Here is a 16,416-nt window from a genome sequence, read left to right as displayed (position 1 = left end):
GACTGATTAGGAAACTGACGTAAAAATGTATGGAAATAGAATGATAAATCCTACTTTGAATTTTCTTTAAATAGTGTCAATGTATTAGTGTCCATCTAACCAATGTAAAAATATTCATTTGTAGTTCTATTTAGATACGAAAGTAATCGAGAATAAAATGCTTGTATTATATGGTTTTTATTGAATATCATTAGTACAGTCATATTTCTATCTCAAAGTGTGATAATGCCAGCGGGATAAATGAGAAAGACATTGAATCTTCACACAGAGGAAATGGGTTTTATAATGAGTGCAGTCTGAACAAAACTAATCTCTTTCTTGGATCATTACTTCACCTAATCATAAAACCTTTTTAAATTCAAATCTTTGCAGGATTCTAATTGGTGACCTCTGGAGCCTGATAATTGTTTAAGGCAGCTGGTCTTTTGCAGTATACTTAATGATGTTTGCAATTATAAGTGAGAAATGTGGTTTAACCCATAGGTGTAACTAAAAATGTAGATTTTCCTCTTTCAACCTTTAATAGTTATTCCCATCCCCTCATCCCAAAAGTTAGTGACTTAAGTCATTACTAACTTGAATTAGTCCAGTGCACCAGTTACCTCATTTAGTCTCTGGGTTTACTGAATATTTATTTGATAAATGCATTGGGTTATATTAAGAATAATTCTCAGTTATTTAAAATAGCTAAGAGACTGGTCTGTTTGAGAAGACAGGAACTCCTAGACTCTCTTTTTCTGTTATTTAGGTATACCTTCCTGCCTGTCGTTTTTGATTTAAGTAAAAACCTAGCCAATCTTTCTAGCCAGTTTCAGTAAATATTTATTTCCAAACTTTCCTCACTACTAGATAAAAATGAGTCATTAGAAGAGAATTCACCAATATTCACCATTGGGACCAATAATACTGTAGGTGAACCTCAATCTCAATCGTTTGTCATCCTCACCACTATGCATAATAGCATGATATAACTTAGTTTGCACTTTTGTACATTTATCATATTTTTGAGTTCCTCTGTTGCTTCCGTTATGTATCTTAGTAAATGGGAGTCATTAAATGAATATAGTTGACTATCCCTATAAAATTACATATATTTTTTGGAGGTCAAACAATCTATTTCATTCAATTGTTTCTTGAAAGGTTTCATTTTGTTTTGAAGCCAGCATTTTGTAATGTGGTATTTGGGGAAACAAGCTAAACCTTTGAGAGTCAGACAGTGCTGGAACTGAACTTTACCTCTGCCATTAATTAGGTGTAGGAAAAAGGGAGTGATAGTTTCTTTCCCAGCACTCTGAGAAGTTACGAGGACTGAATGTTGAGAGAGCCTCCTGTGTAGTGTCTAGAATATGATAATTATTCAACTTGTTAGATTCCTTCTACCAGTTTTAGGGAAGACATTCCATCTTTAATTTCTACTCTTTGATCTTTATCATTTTAAAATTGTAGCAAGCCTTTGAAATTTATGAACTTATTTAAAATTGTTAGGATATAGTACCAAAATCCGGTAACCTACTCATTTGTGAAGACCTCTTAGTACTTCCACTTGTTTATGGGATAAATTTTTATCTCATTGAGGCATTGAATGACCATGTCTTATCTTTGGGTTTCTCTTTCCTGTCATAATGCCTTTCATTTTGTAAGAACTGCATGTAATTAAGGAGATATTAATGTGATAAATGCTACACTGGTAGCATTTGTTTTCTTAAAAAGAATTTTACAAGATTTTAATAATAATTCTGAGTAGTGTTAGGAATTTGGAAATGTATCTGGACTTGGTTCTCTGCAATCATTTTGGGGTCATAAATTCTTCTTGAAATCCATTCTATAAGAGCTGTTTAAAGATAAACTTAGGTACATTGAGCTTTTCTTTTCCCCCACTTTTTTTCAAAGACCTGGGTCTCTCTCTGTTGTACATGCTGGAGAGCAGTAGTGCAGGTGTCGGTCACTACAAACTTGATCTCATGGGCTTAAGTGATTCTCCTGCCTCAGCATCCAGAGTAACTGGGACTGCAGGCGTACACTACCATGCCTGACTAATTATTTTTATATTTTATAGAGACATTGCCCAGGCTGTCTTGAACTCCTGGGACCAAGTGATTCTCTTTGCTTTGCCTCTCAAAGTACCATAATTACAGGTGTTAACCACAGTGCCTGGCTAGGCCCATTGAAATTATAATGTCTTTATTTGAGCAGACCAGGATACGTGAATTGGGCAGCATTAGAGCTCAGGTGGTTCAGGATTTCATCAAAGGAGAGTGAGGACAGAACTTTTATAAAATGTTTGTAGAAGCAAGATAAAGAAAATATTTGATTGGTTTAAGTAGAAAGTCCCTAGTTAGAGGATAGTTGATGTTTGTTTTTTTTGTTTTGATTTTTTGAGATGGAGACTTGCTCTGTCGCCCAGGCTGGATTGCAGTGGCATGATCTTGGCTCACTGCAACCTCTGCCTCCTGGGTTCAAGTGATTCTCCTTCCTCAGTCTCTTGAGTACCTGGGACCACAAGTGCACAGCATCACACCTGGCTAATTTTTTTATTTTTTAGTAGAGACTGGGTTTCACCATGTTGGCCAGGATGGTCTCGATCTCCTGACCTCATGATCCACCCACCTTGGCCCCCCAAAGTGCTGGGATTACAGGTGTGAGCCACTGCACCTGGCCAGTTGATAGTTTTTGATTGTCTCTACATCTGGGTTAGTTGGTGCCTTCTCATTGGTTAAGCTTACGTTTTCTCTTCCTAAGCTGTGGCCATTCACTCTGAGCTGGGTTTCAGTTTGCTTCTGTATGAGCCATCTCCGTGTACTGGCCTTTTTTTTATTTTTCCTCCTTAACAGTATAAGTAAACCATCAGAAACTAGGAATTGTATTTTTAAGTAAACCATAATAACCTATATTTGCTTTGTGTGTTGTAGTTTCAAAGCAAGTTCATGGACATATCTTTTGATACTTGTAACAACTTGGTGAGTTTCCCCAAAATGTAATAATCCAAAACATTTTTTTCTCATCCCAAATCAAGATCTCTTTGCTACAGTAATACTAAGAGAATAGAAGAAGCATGAACATAGTAATCAGACAACCTAGGCTGGAATCCTAAATCTCTGTTGGATGTGGGACTCTATCTAAAAGTCACTGGACTTCTATAAAAAGGCATTTCCTTTCTGTGAATGAACATTATATCTACTTTGCAGCAGTGTTACAGAGATTAACTACTTGGAAGATAGTCATTAAGTAAATTACAGCTGCTGATATCATTGTAATATTTTTGTTAATTAGCCATGATGGGTGGAATTAATTAGTGAATTCCTCCCCCTCTCCGTCTACCTCCTTGTGATTTTTCCATTCTTTTCCTCCTGTCTTCCTTTTTGGAAATTTGACTGTCATTTTCTTGTGTGTGTGTGTTTTAATCTTAGGTGTTGTATGTATATTTAAGAACATTTTATGTACAAATATTTGCTCTGTGTTTATAAAGATCGTTTTTTCTAAGCATTTGTAATATTTAGAGTATCAACTGTTTCTTTCTCGCTAGAAGGTATATTTATGTGTATTTATGATGAGCTTATTTGTCCTTATTAGACAGTAATATGTATCTCTACTCTACTGTGCCGTTTGTTCATGGAATATTATTTGCAAGATTAGGTGCTGTATGAATCAGTCTAGTTGGGTAGTTATAGTGTATTCAACTCTGGTTTGAATGTAATGAGTATTCAGTTAGGTTTGTATTTCTTAAGTAAAACAATTCTTTGTTGAAAACATTTGTCATGTTGGAGGTTAAAAAAATTCCTTTTCAGACAAGTAGCTACAGTAATATTTTAGTAATTTGTCCAGTAGAGTTTGCAGTGGCTGCAAATACTCTTTATATTTCTTTTAAAAACAATTTAAATACTCCAGCTGCACTGTTCTGTTTTGAAACAGATTTCTGAGTGTTGAGCATCTTATATGAGCTTTCTATTTTATTATAGATTCAGGCCAAGGCCTGTCCTTTAATTAAAGTTTACACAAGAGTTAAGGTGTTTGGAAAGGGGGATGGGGTAACACTATTGACTTTATTAATTTCACACTAGTACGTCATTGTGCAGGCTGATTTGAATTATTCCGTTACCCTTTTCTGACCTTTTTCTGAACTTTTATTAATAGCTCTTAAAAACAAGTTACAGTTTTTAAAAGAGCACTTTTCAGCAGTGACTGCTAGCTAGTTCTTCACAAACTCACTATATCCCTTCCAATCGTTTTAAACATTCATTCTTTCATTTGTTCAACCATTTAATAACCATTTATGCAGCCCTTACCCTAAATCACTACGCTAAGTGTTAGAATACAGCAAAGATGAATAAATAGATGTTCTTACCTTCCATGAGCTTACCATCTTGTTGGGCACAGAAGTGTGAACAGTGAGTATATGAAAATACACTCTGTTACGGTACAAGTTTTATGCAGCAAAACAGGTCATTGTGAAGGCTATTATCAATCCATCTGTGGGGGAAAGGGGTAGTCAATGTTTTAATTAAGAACTGGACACAGACTTACAATTTCTAGATTGCTCAAGAGATATAAAGTTAAATTAGATAAAATCTCAAGACTGAAGAACTTACCGTCTAGTATAGGTACATACAGTATTTGGCAAATTTCTATATAGAACTTTCCTGGACCAGGTATTGTTATTCTTTGCAAATATTAAATTATTTAATCCTCATAAAAATCCTATGAGGCAGATGCTGTTATTTCTGCATTTCTTTGATGAGGAAATTGTGACTTAGATTAAGTTACTTTCTGACCGCTGTATCATTAATTACCATAGCAGGGATTCAAACTCCAGCAGTTGGAGTGTGGCCGAATTATTTCCAAGACTCTTACTCTCTGAGGTTTTATGTTTTAGTTTCATTGCTGAGAAAGTTCTTACTACTTGGTGTCTTGGTTGCAGAAAGTGGATCCTTTTGCCATTATTTTTGTCTCTTTAATTTTTGGGACTAGAGTATCAATTTTTACCTTGAAACTATGGAAATTGGCCAGTTGCATTGGGGGATAACCATGCAAGACCTTGGAATATTTTTTGATTTCATCATCTTAGGATTTAGCAATTAAAAAGCCATAGTCATGTTTCCTCCACCCCTCTTTCTTTTTTTTTCCTTCATCTACTTTATGCAAAGATTGCTTCTGTTTGACTCCTTTGTACTCACTTACTCTGTAATTTGCTTATTTTGACATTGGTGGAATTTACATTTTCATTTGGATTTGGGCCTAGAAACTGCTCCTGATGCCGCACAGAATTTCTACAGCTGTTCCTTTAAGTCCACTTTTGGAGGTCAGTGAAGATCGCCAGTGATCTTTAAAGTTATCCCTTCACTTTGTGAATAGCTTCACCAGGTTATTCTCACAGAATAACTTTGCTGTAGGAGGATAAAGTGAAGGGATAAGCAGATGTGGCTACATTAAGAACATCCGTTACTTGTGATTTACAGCTTTTAGAACATTTTCACATCTCGCTTCAGGAAAGAAGGAAAAAAGAGATTAAAGGGTGTAGTCTTTAATTATTCGCAGTAGCTAAGAGGAGGAAACACTCCAAATGTCTGTCAACCAGTGAATGAACAAACAAAATGTGTTCTGTACCTACAGTGGAATATTATTCCGCCTTAAAAAGTAAGAAAATACTGCCACATGCTGCCCTGTGGATGAACCTTGAGGGCATTATGCTAAGTGAAATAAGCCAAGCATGGAAAGACAAATACTGCCTGATTCCTCTTATATGACACAGCTAAGCAGTCACATTCATATAAACAAAATAGAATGGCAGTTACCAAGGGCTAGGCAGAGGGAAAAGTGGGGAGTAGTTTAATGTGCATAGGGTTTCCGTTGTGTGACATGGAAAAGTACAGCGGTGTGGATGGACTGAACAGTACACTTAAAAATGGTTAAGAATTTACCTTTTGTGTGTTTTTTTTAAATAACAATTTTAAAAAGGTATGAGCTTGAAGTCAGATATATTTAGATTTGAATTCTGATTTTGCTATCTATTGGCTCTCCAACCTTTGCAAACTTCTTAACCATTTCAGTCCTCAGGATCTCACTGTTAATGCAGGTGGCAGATCATATATTTGTTAGGAGAAAGAAATAATTTAAGTCAAACACACAGCCCTGTGTTTGGTGAGTCATCATCAACAAAGTAATAATTATTATTTAATTTCTACTGGTATTAGTGACTTCTAAAATAATTTTGTTTTTCAGTATTTTGCTGTGTAAATTTGTATGTGGTGAGCTTAGATGGATATTTTTGTATGTAAAGGAGGTACTAAAAGCTTCCTTGTGTTTGCTGAAGATGTAGGGTTGAAGGGTTTTTTTGCTTATTTGTTTGTTTTGTTTTTTGCCGCATCAGGTCCTCTTTCTACCCTTCCCTACTCTGCTGTGTGCCCAAAGGCTGATATGCGTGGTAGAAGGCCTGTATCATCGATATATTTACCCTCTGGCTTTGAGATGGGTTAAGAGCTATCCACTGGTGGTCACCAGCAGAAGCTTGGCATGAGGGAGAAGTGAGCTCAGAATGGATATTTGCTTTGGCCCTTCCAGCTGTGTCACCACAAATTTGCTGCTTTCCTGTGTACAGTCTGTAGCCCCATTGGGTCACCCTCTACATATATAGTCTCTTTTTCTTTTCCTTTGCTGGACCCTGCATGCCTTTCTAGATGGGTAAACTATTCACATCCTTCAGAAATTTAAAGCAATGCAAAAAAGAGATAGAGTGAAAAGTATTTCTGTATCTTATCCACTTTATTCCTTCCATGACAAATAGATAGCTAGTTTCTTACACAGTCTTTTGTTGCTTAACCACAGGGATGTGTGTTCTGAGAAATGCATCCTTAGATGATTTTGTTGTTGTGGACCATCACAGAGTGCACTTAAACACACCTAGAAGGTGCAGCCTGTTGTACACCTAGGCTAGGTGATATAGCCTGTTGCTGCTACGCTATAAACCTAGACAGCAGGTTGCAAAGTCAAAGTACATGTTGCCATGCTGAATACTGTAGGCATTTGTAACACAAAAGCAAGTATTTTGTGTTATCTGAACATAGAAAACGCACAATAAAAATGTAGTACAAAAGATAAAAAATGATATACTTGCATAGGACACTATCATGACTGTAGCTTATGAAACTGGAAGTTGCCTTTGGGTGAGTCAGTGGGTGAGTGGTGGGTGAGTATGAAGGTCTGGGTCATTATTACACACTTTTACACATCTGGTAGCACGGAAGGTTTGTTTACACCATCATTGCCACAAACATTTAATGCTTTGTGCTGCGAGGCTACCACAGCTAAGCCATTATTAGACAATAGAAGTTTTTCAGCTTCATTATACCCTTACAGGACCATTGTCATATATGTTGACTGTAATGTTATTACATGGTATATAACTGTATATCAATAGGGAGATTTACCTGTGTGTATATACGTAAATTAAACATTTTTTCTTACATATTATGTGTGGTGTAAACAGTGCATTTGATAGCGATCTTTCACTGTGAGACGATGAAGTTTCCTCACTTTGTGCAGTAGCCTCATGCCATTTTATTCTATGGGTATGCATGAGCTTATTTACCCAGTCTCCTACTGATAGACATTTACGTGGTTCCCAGTGTTTTAATATTAAAGACAATGATGTAGTGGATAATTTTGTGTATAATATTTTACATCTAAGTATATATGTAGGTTGAATTTCTAGAAATGAAGTTGGTAGAACAAAGGAAAAATAACAATCTATGTATGTTTAATTCTGTGAGAGAAATGAAGCTCCTTTAAAAATTTTACATTACTAAAATGTTTATATTGGAAACTTAACTCATTTAAATCCAAAGATGATTTAGCTGTTCTCAGAAGATTAGTGGACTTTAGTATGTCTGGTACATTAAAAAGGAAACAGGCCATTGCTTAGGAAATTCTGTACTAGACCAAAGCAAAACAAATAAACAAAAAACAATATAGATGTTATTACTGAAAACAAGATTTCTGCACTGAGAGAAGTTTGGTTATATGATTTGAAAAGATAGCATTTTAATCCCCTATATTATCTAAAACCTTAATCACACATTTGCTTATTATTTCTGAGCTAGGAGATGGTATTGGTACATTAAGCTGTTTGGTACCAATTGTAATCTGGGGATTAGGGCAAGTCAAATCCCCCATGCATTCGTCCTTGAAAATCTGATTGGGTTTTCTCTATTGGTGGCCTCACTTTGCTCTGGTTAACTAGAGGGTCACATCTATCTTGGTAGATGTCAAGCATCTTTCCTCCCTTGGGAAAGATGAGAGGGGTGGTAGCCGGGGTTTTTTAATATGCAATTCACAGGTAGGGACAAGCATAAATCCTTGAGACAGCTGTCTCAAGATTTCATAGGTCATTTTGTACAGTTCTCCACTTTTGTGCCTTGTATATTTATGGATTTTAAAAAAATTAAGCTAGTAATAATCCTCATTCAAGTAGAAAATGCAAATTGTTGATTGAACAGCATCTACTAAAAACAACAAAAGTTTTACCAGTTTTGAATTTTATATTGGCAGGCACAAGGACCTGAGAAAATATAGCAGCCATGATTTAAACCAGGTGTGTTTGGCTCCAGCAGTAGGGCTCAAGGCTTTTTGCATTGTCGTGTGGTGCTTTAGGCCCCGTAACTGCAAACCTCTATGCTTCTGATACGGCATCAGGCTTAAAAAAAATTTTTTTAAGTCTTAAATGTAAAATATTCCAACATCATCCAAAGTTTAAGATAGCAATAGTACATTCCAGTGACTTAAGATTTGTAGGATGCTGTGTATATGTAGAGAGAAAATTAGGTATTTTATATAGATTTTCCTTCATTTTCCTTTTTAAAATCATAGATGATCTTAAAGTGTAATATATGATAAAATAATTCCTGATTTTTAAAAGTGTACCTATATAATTTTGTTATTTCAAAATGTTAAATATGTTATTAATAACATTAAATATGTTAATAACATTAAATATGTTATTAAATTTGTTATTTCTAAATGTTAAATATAACAGATTTTATTTATTATTTCAAAATGTTAAGAACAGTGGAATTCTGAATTTATGGGATAAAATATTGTGCATCTGGTGTGAGTTTTTAACAATTCCTAAACTTCTTTGTTATTTGAAAAGAAAGAAGACAGTTGAATCTATTTTGACACACATACACATACAAACAAAAAATTTTTAGGATGTTTCAATGTACCTGATTTTGTTGACTTTTCTAACTATGCCAAAGATATTTCCAATTATTGCATAAATAGATAATGAAAGACAGGATTTATTTTCTTCTAATAATGAAAGCTGAAGTCATGAATTGTTATACTTGGAGCAGCTGATGTGAGAGTTACGGCTCTTAAGAAAACAGAACCCGTGTAGCTTATTCATACCGTTGGTACTACGGTTTTTAAACCGTGTGTCTCTTCTATTCATGGAAAATTTCTGAAAGCGCATATACAAATAGTTGATTATAATTATTTCTAGAGTTGAGGTACAGAAGCCTTAACAAAATTTTATATCCTGTTATATTTTTTAAAATTTTTACCATGTGCATGTATTATTTTTATAGGAAAAAAATCAATAAAAATTGAAAGTGCTTTTCTATTTTTGTATGTTTTTCCAGTACAGACTCCACTTGAAATTAATTTTCCAGGATCAAAACATAGTGTAGTACAAGAAAGCAGACAAAATGACGAGTTCATTTATTTGGTGACTTAGCGTTTATGTCTTCTTGGAAGCTTTGATTGGAAGCTGAAGATATAATTTGCCATCCTTTCTTATCTTCAGTTTCTACCCTGCTTCCTTCCATCTCCCCCACCTCATCACTGTTAATTCCTATTGTATAGTGCTTTCAGACACTAACCAATTCTCTGATGCCAGCTGTGTATTCAATAATTCAATTCTGAAGCTAACTCAGGAGTTAGCATCAGGCCTCCCCTCCTCCCACAGATCAAGGGCTTAATCTCACAAGACTGCCCCCACTTAAGATGCTACCCTCAATATCATGCCCAGGCTACCCAGATTTCTACCTGACTACAAATTCGGAGGTTCAAGGATCCTTCCTTGGGTTTGATAATTTGCTGTAATGACTCACAGAACTCAGGAATGCACCTTACTTGCTGTTAGTGACTAAACTTTATCAAGGAGTGAGCGGCTTTGTCAGCATTTGTAAGTCACACAAGATCCTAAGGCTTTAGAACCACATCGTTGGCTATTTTACCCTTTTCTCATTTTAAATGTGAAGAACCTGCTTCCTAACTGATGTACTTTTTTCTAATTGCAAATACAATTATTAGCAGATCCGAGACGAGAATCTTAGAATTTTTATGTCCCCACTCAATGTCCTTTAAATTGTAATAATTCTTCATTGCTCATTCAGAATATTTGTTTAATAGACAATGATCTAGTTAGAAATGGGAGGCCACATGGTATGATGGAGTGAAAGCCCCTCAGTGGTATTTTGAAGCCCATTGGCTGCTTCAGTAGTGACAGAAGCCCCAGGCCTGAAGCCTCCAGCTTTAAATAAGTCCTTCATTTATCCCAAGAGGCGGTAAAAATCTTTCTTACCTTTTTTTCTGATATAGCATAAAAAATGATGGGAAAGACTGCACCGGCAACTTGTCTTTGGAGTCAAACAAACCTGAGGGTAAATCTTACCTTTGCCACTTATTGTGAAGTCACCTCTTCGAACCTCCTCTTTGTCATCTGTTTTGAGGATTGAATTAGGTCATGAATGTGAGGTATCTTCTCCAGGGATGGCACATATTAAATTCTTAAATGTTCCTAGCTCGACAAGCAAAATCGATAAATATGTGTATTCCTTTGTCCAGCTGATGCTGTTTTTGCTACCTTCGCCAGGCTGCTATTTACCCTTCTCTGAACCTAGGTGTCTGTTGGTTGGTCTTTGGAAGTAACAGTTCATGTACTCATTCATTCAGCAGTCACCCAGGCACCTTATTTTATATCTCCTGTACATCCAAATCCTATAGGCCATAAAGCAAATGAAACTTTATGCTAAACTTTTCTAGGATCTGGAACTTGCTTAGTTAAAGATGTTTATTAGTGAATAGATTTTACCTAAGAGAAATTTATGTTCTCATGGGAGACATAGCACTTTTTTTTTTTTTTTCTATCTAAGGGTGGTAGTAGAGTTGCACTTAAAATGCTTTGGGAATATCAGGGTGAGAGTGATTGATTCTTCCATTCTTGCCACCCCATTGAGGAAAGAAACTCTTGCACAGGAAAAGAGATTTAATGTGGTTAAGTCTCGAAAGGAGATGAAGATGAAATCATCAAAACAAGTAGAGCGAAGAGCCTTAGTAAAGACATTCGCATAGCATATAGTTGTTACATATCATATGCAAGGAGGGAAGATTTGACTGGGAGGTGGGCTGCTGGAAGGTTGTCTAGGGTTTAATGCCACCATAGAATCAGCTTTTGTTTTTATAAGCCTTGAAACACCAGGCAAGATTGATAAATAGGGAGGTTTCAGTGCTTTGTAACACTGAACTGCGAATGCGTTTACAGCTTTTCTTCTTCATTTTAGCCTTTATCTAGGAAACCAGAAGACCTGAAGTAACTCGTTTTTGTTATCTGGTCTGTTGTTCTCCTTTGTTAGTATGAGCAGTTGAGGTTTGACCCTATAGAGCCATGATACCTGCATTTTTTCCATTTATGCAGAATCATTGATAAAACAGGGAATGTACAGAATCATTGATAAAACAAGAAATGTACTTGAAAACAGTTGCCACAATAGTCCATACTTCAGTAGTAGTTGATTTCATTGCCACAATAGAGCCGATCAGAACACCCAGCCCCTGTATTTCTGAGTCATACACTTCATGGTTATCTTTTTGCCTCCACAGAAATAGAAAAGTTTCAAAAAGGAGAAGGCAAGGATGAAGAAAAGTACATTGATGTGGTGATTAATAAGAACATGAAGCTGGGACAGAAAGTGTTAATTCCTGTGAAACAGTTCCCTAAGGTAAGACAGTGAGGTCTACACTGCAGGTATTTTAACCTGAATCGAAGGGGAGCGGATGTTTAATTTATATTCTGTTTGATATTTTCTAGAGATGTTTTCTCTTAGCATCCCCCACACGCACTTCTAAAGTTAATTAAAGACTCAGTAAATTTAGTCATTCTGTATTTCCCCTTTAACTTTAGTATGAGTTACAGATTCCTGAAAATATATCCTTTTGAGTCAGACTAGCAATGTGACTTTGGGAAACCTATTCAACTTCTTTTCACCTCACTTTCCTCATTTGTAGTATGAGGTTGAATGGTATAAAATTAAATGAGATAATCTGTGCTAAATGCTTGGCACATAAATGTTCAAAAATATCACTGTATATATTTTACCATTTTTCCTTTCTTCTGAACGTTCATATACATGATTCTTGCATACTCTTGTAAATATTAGTAGTTCATTTCTTTTTATTGATGAATAATAATTTGTTACCTGATTATACCATTGTTGTTTATTCATGTATCTGGCCACTTTAAATTTTTTGGTTATTATAAATTAAATTTCTGTGAGCAGTTTTGTACGAGTTGTTTCTTTTCTTTTTTAAAAATTTTGTTTTAAGTTCCGGGTTACACGTGCAGGATATGCAGGTTTGTTACACAGGTAAACATGTGCCATGGTGGTTTGCCCATTTACCTAGGTATTAAGCCCCACATGCATTAGCTATTTATCCTGATGTTCTCCCTCCCCCGCCCCCACCACAAGCCCCAGTGTATGTAGTTCCCTCCCAGTGTCCATGTGTTCTCATTCTTCAGCTCCCACTTACAAGCGAGAACATGTGGTGTTTGCTTTTCTGTTCCTGTGTTAGTTTGCTGAAGATAATAGCTTCCAGCTCCATCCATGTCCCTGCAAAGGACATGATCTCATTCCTGTTTATGGCTGCATAATATTCCATAGTGTATATGTACCACATATTCTTTATCCAGTCTGTCATCGATAGTTATTTGGGTTGATTCCATGTCTTTGCTATTTGTACAAGTTGTTTCATAACCAGATATGTGTGTTTCTCTTTATTAAAGACCTAGTATTGAAAATTGTTGTGTATTTAGTATTATAAGAAATTGCCATACTTTTTTCCAAAGTGCGCTTTTACCTTTTAACATTTCCACAAATAATGTGTGTGTGTTGCAGTTGCTCCATACCCTCATCAGTATTTAGTGCTGTCAGCCTTCTTTATTTTAGCCATTTTCATGGTATATTGGTATCTTCCTGTGGTATGAAGTTGCATTTTCCTTATGATTAATGATTTTGTGCAGTTTTTTATATCCTTATTGGCTCTTCATGTATCTTCTATTGTTGTGTCTTTTCCTGTTTCTAAATGGGCTGCATGTCTTTTTATCATTAAGTTGTGAGAGCTTTATATATCCTGACTATGCATATTTTGTTAGATACATGGTTTGCAAATATTTGGATCAGTCTGTTATTTTTCCTAGAAATGTTTAATTTTGATGACATCGGGTTTTTCTTTTATGGTCATTGCCTTCTATGAACTAAGAAATCTTTGCCAATCTCAAGGAAATGTTAGAGTTCTTCGTAAGTTATAAGATATTCTTCTGTATTTTCTCCCAGAGTGTTACTTTAGCTTTTACTTTTAGGTCTATGATACATCTCAAGCGAATTTTTATATATGGTATGAGGTAGAGGTACAAGTTTATCTTTTTTCCCATATGGTTATCTGGTTTTTCTTGCACTATTTTTTGAAAGATGTTTCCTTCCACTGATTGTTTTGGTGCCTTTGATGAGAAAATCAGGTGAGCATGTAGGTGGGGGTATATTTCTAAGCTTTCAGGTCACTACTTTTATTCTATTTATGGATCCTTATGCCAGTACCACACTGTCTCGATTACTGTAGGTTTTTACATAATGAAACATGAATTTAGGTAATGTAGTTCCTCTGCCTTTTTTCTCCTTTTTCAGGACTGCTTAGATATTTTAGATCCTTTACAATTACATATAAATTAAAGAATTTCTTTGTTAATTACTACAACACCATCTGCTGCGATTAGAATTGCAGTTGCATTGCATCTGTTGAGCAATTTGTGGGAGATTTGACATCTTAACAATATTGAGTCTTCATTTAATTTCTATCAACAGTATTTTATACTTTTCAAGATAGGAGTTTTGTACATCTTTTGTTAAAATTATTCCTAAATATTTTGTGGTTTTTAACACTATCATAAATTTAATATTTTAAAATTTGTATTTTCTAATATTTTTCCTAAAATTTTGAATATTAACCTCTTCTTCTGCTAACTTGCTAAATTTAAATTCACCTATTCTAGTAAGTTGTTTTGTCGATTTCTTAGGATTTGTCATGCATATAATTGTATCGTTTGCTGAAACAGTTTACTTCTCCCTTTCTAGCTTCTATCCATCCGTCTTATTATTTTACTGTCAATATTTTGGCTAATATCTCCAGTATAATGCTGAAGACAAGTGAGGAGAATAGGAGTTATTCCTGTGTCTAGTCAAGGAGCAAAGCATGCAGTTATTTTAGCATTAAGAACTATATTAGTTATAGATTTTTTGGGGGTAGTTTGTTATTTGCTAGGCAGAGGAAGTTACCTTCTACTTTAGTTTTACAGGAAGTTCTGATCCTGAATTGCTAGTAAATCTTTTTGAATGCTCTTTCTACATCTATTGAAATAAATATAAAGTGTTTCTCTATACTGTTTATATGGTAGATTTTAATGATTGATTTTTAAAACTAAATCCTTCTTTGTATTCCCTACTTGATAGTGACATATTATCTGGTTTATATATTGCTGGATTCAGTCACATCTTATGTTAATGAGTGTAATGAGTGATACTGACCTGTACCTTTTTTTTTTTTTTTTTTAATTTGAGACAGAATCCCACTCTGTTGCCCAGATTGGAGTGCTTTCGTGCAATCTTGACTCACTGCAACCTCTATGTCCTGGGTTCAAGTGATTCTCATACCTCAGCCTTCTAAGTAGCTGGGATTACAGACATGCATCACCATGCCTGGCTCATATTTGTATTTTTAGTAGAGATGAGGTTTCGCCCTGTTGGCCAGGCTGGCCTCATGTGTTTTGCCCACCTCTGCCTCCCAAAGTGCTGGAATTACAGGCATGAGCCACCACGCCCAGCCTGACCTGTATATTTTAAAAAATTAATATTTTTGTCATATTTTAGTGTCAGTGTTATCCTGGTTTCATAAGATGACTGGGGAAGTATTTTTTTTTCTTTTTGTCAGACAACATATATCAGATTGGTGTTATTTATTCCTAAATATTTGATAGAATTCACCAATGAAGCAATCTGGGCCTGGACTTTGATGATCAATTCAATATCTTTGATATGACACTAGACAGATTTTCTAGATACCTTTTGTGAAAATTTGTTTTTAAAAGGATTTGTACATTTTATAATATTTTAGTTACTACTTCAATTATTTTTCTGAGCCTTTCTCCTCATTCTTTTTAGATTTCAGTTACATGTATGTTCAGCCTTTTGTCTCTCTTACAAAGTTTTCTGTGGCTCTGTTTTCTTTTTTTTCTGTCCTTCAGATTTTATAACTTTTACTGCTGTATCTTAAACTCATTGATTTCTATCTGTCTTCATTTTGCTATTAACCCCACCAGGTAAATTTTTTATATCAAGAATCATAATTATCTGTTTCAGAATTTACATTTGAATCATATATACATGTATGTATATAAAAATATTTTTTTCTTTGTTGGGATGTTCTATTTTTTAATTCATTGCAAGTGTTATTTTCCTCTGTGTTACTCAGTGCACTTAAATAGGTCCTTGAACATCTCTGTCTTCTAATTTCTAAGTCTTCTAAGTCTTGGCCATCTGAGATTTATTCTGCATTGGGAGTCTTATATTGATGAAGAGTCATATTGCTTCAGTCCTTTGCATTTTAAGTAATTTTGGATTGTATGCTCTCTATTGTGAATGTACATTCTGGAAATCTTGGATTCTGTTACATTCTTCAGAAGAATGTTGATATTTTTGTTTTAGTAGCTAACTAACTTGGTTGGATTCAGGGTATAAACTGTGTCTATTGGGTAGGAGTTCAAGTCTCAGTTCATTTCTTACCTTAGTTTGGTTTTGTCTTTAATTTTTGGCATGCAATTCAGGGGCAAGCCAGAGATTTTGGAAGATTTCATACATAATATTTGGTGATCTGCAACTCTGTCTTTTCTAGGATTCCTCCCTCACATTTCAACACTGTGGTGTTCTCAATCTCTGCCACTAAGGCCAAACAATATTTGAGATTTTATTAGTAAATTTGCTTCAGGGTATTTCCTTTTCTGAAGTCATAACTTCTTTCAGAATCTGCCTGTTTTCAACCATTCTTCAAGGCTTTGGATAGTTAACTTTTACATTTTGCTCTGAGTTTAGGAGTTTA

General features: G+C 35.1%; 1 protein-coding gene across 21 annotated transcripts in view; it reads left to right on the top strand.

Annotated features, from left to right (window-relative positions):
• The window catches only part of KHDRBS3 (KH RNA binding domain containing, signal transduction associated 3), a 196,766-nt gene that overhangs the window by 49,063 nt on the left and 131,287 nt on the right, over positions 1–16,416 (top strand). For 17 of the 21 annotated variants that reach the window (XR_013528082.1, XR_013528080.1, XR_013528079.1 and 14 more), the window contains one exon: positions 11,875–11,993. Coding sequence is in view for 15 of the 21 variants with exons in the window: in XM_078353122.1 (XP_078209248.1) it covers positions 11,875–11,993 (119 nt within the window). In the remaining 6 variants the exon portion in view is untranslated. Of the gene's footprint in view, positions 1–8,541; positions 8,585–10,593; positions 10,656–11,874; positions 11,994–16,416 lie in introns of all 21 variants that reach the window. The other 4 variants (XM_054246617.2, XM_078353119.1, XM_078353125.1 and 1 more) reach the window with 3 other exon arrangements.

This window comes from Callithrix jacchus, chromosome 16, assembly GCF_049354715.1.
Source record: "Callithrix jacchus isolate 240 chromosome 16, calJac240_pri, whole genome shotgun sequence".
Taxonomy (NCBI): domain Eukaryota; kingdom Metazoa; phylum Chordata; class Mammalia; order Primates; family Cebidae; genus Callithrix; species Callithrix jacchus.
The sequence above is the reverse complement of the archived record's forward strand: the minus strand, read 5'-3'. Positions and strand labels throughout refer to the sequence as shown.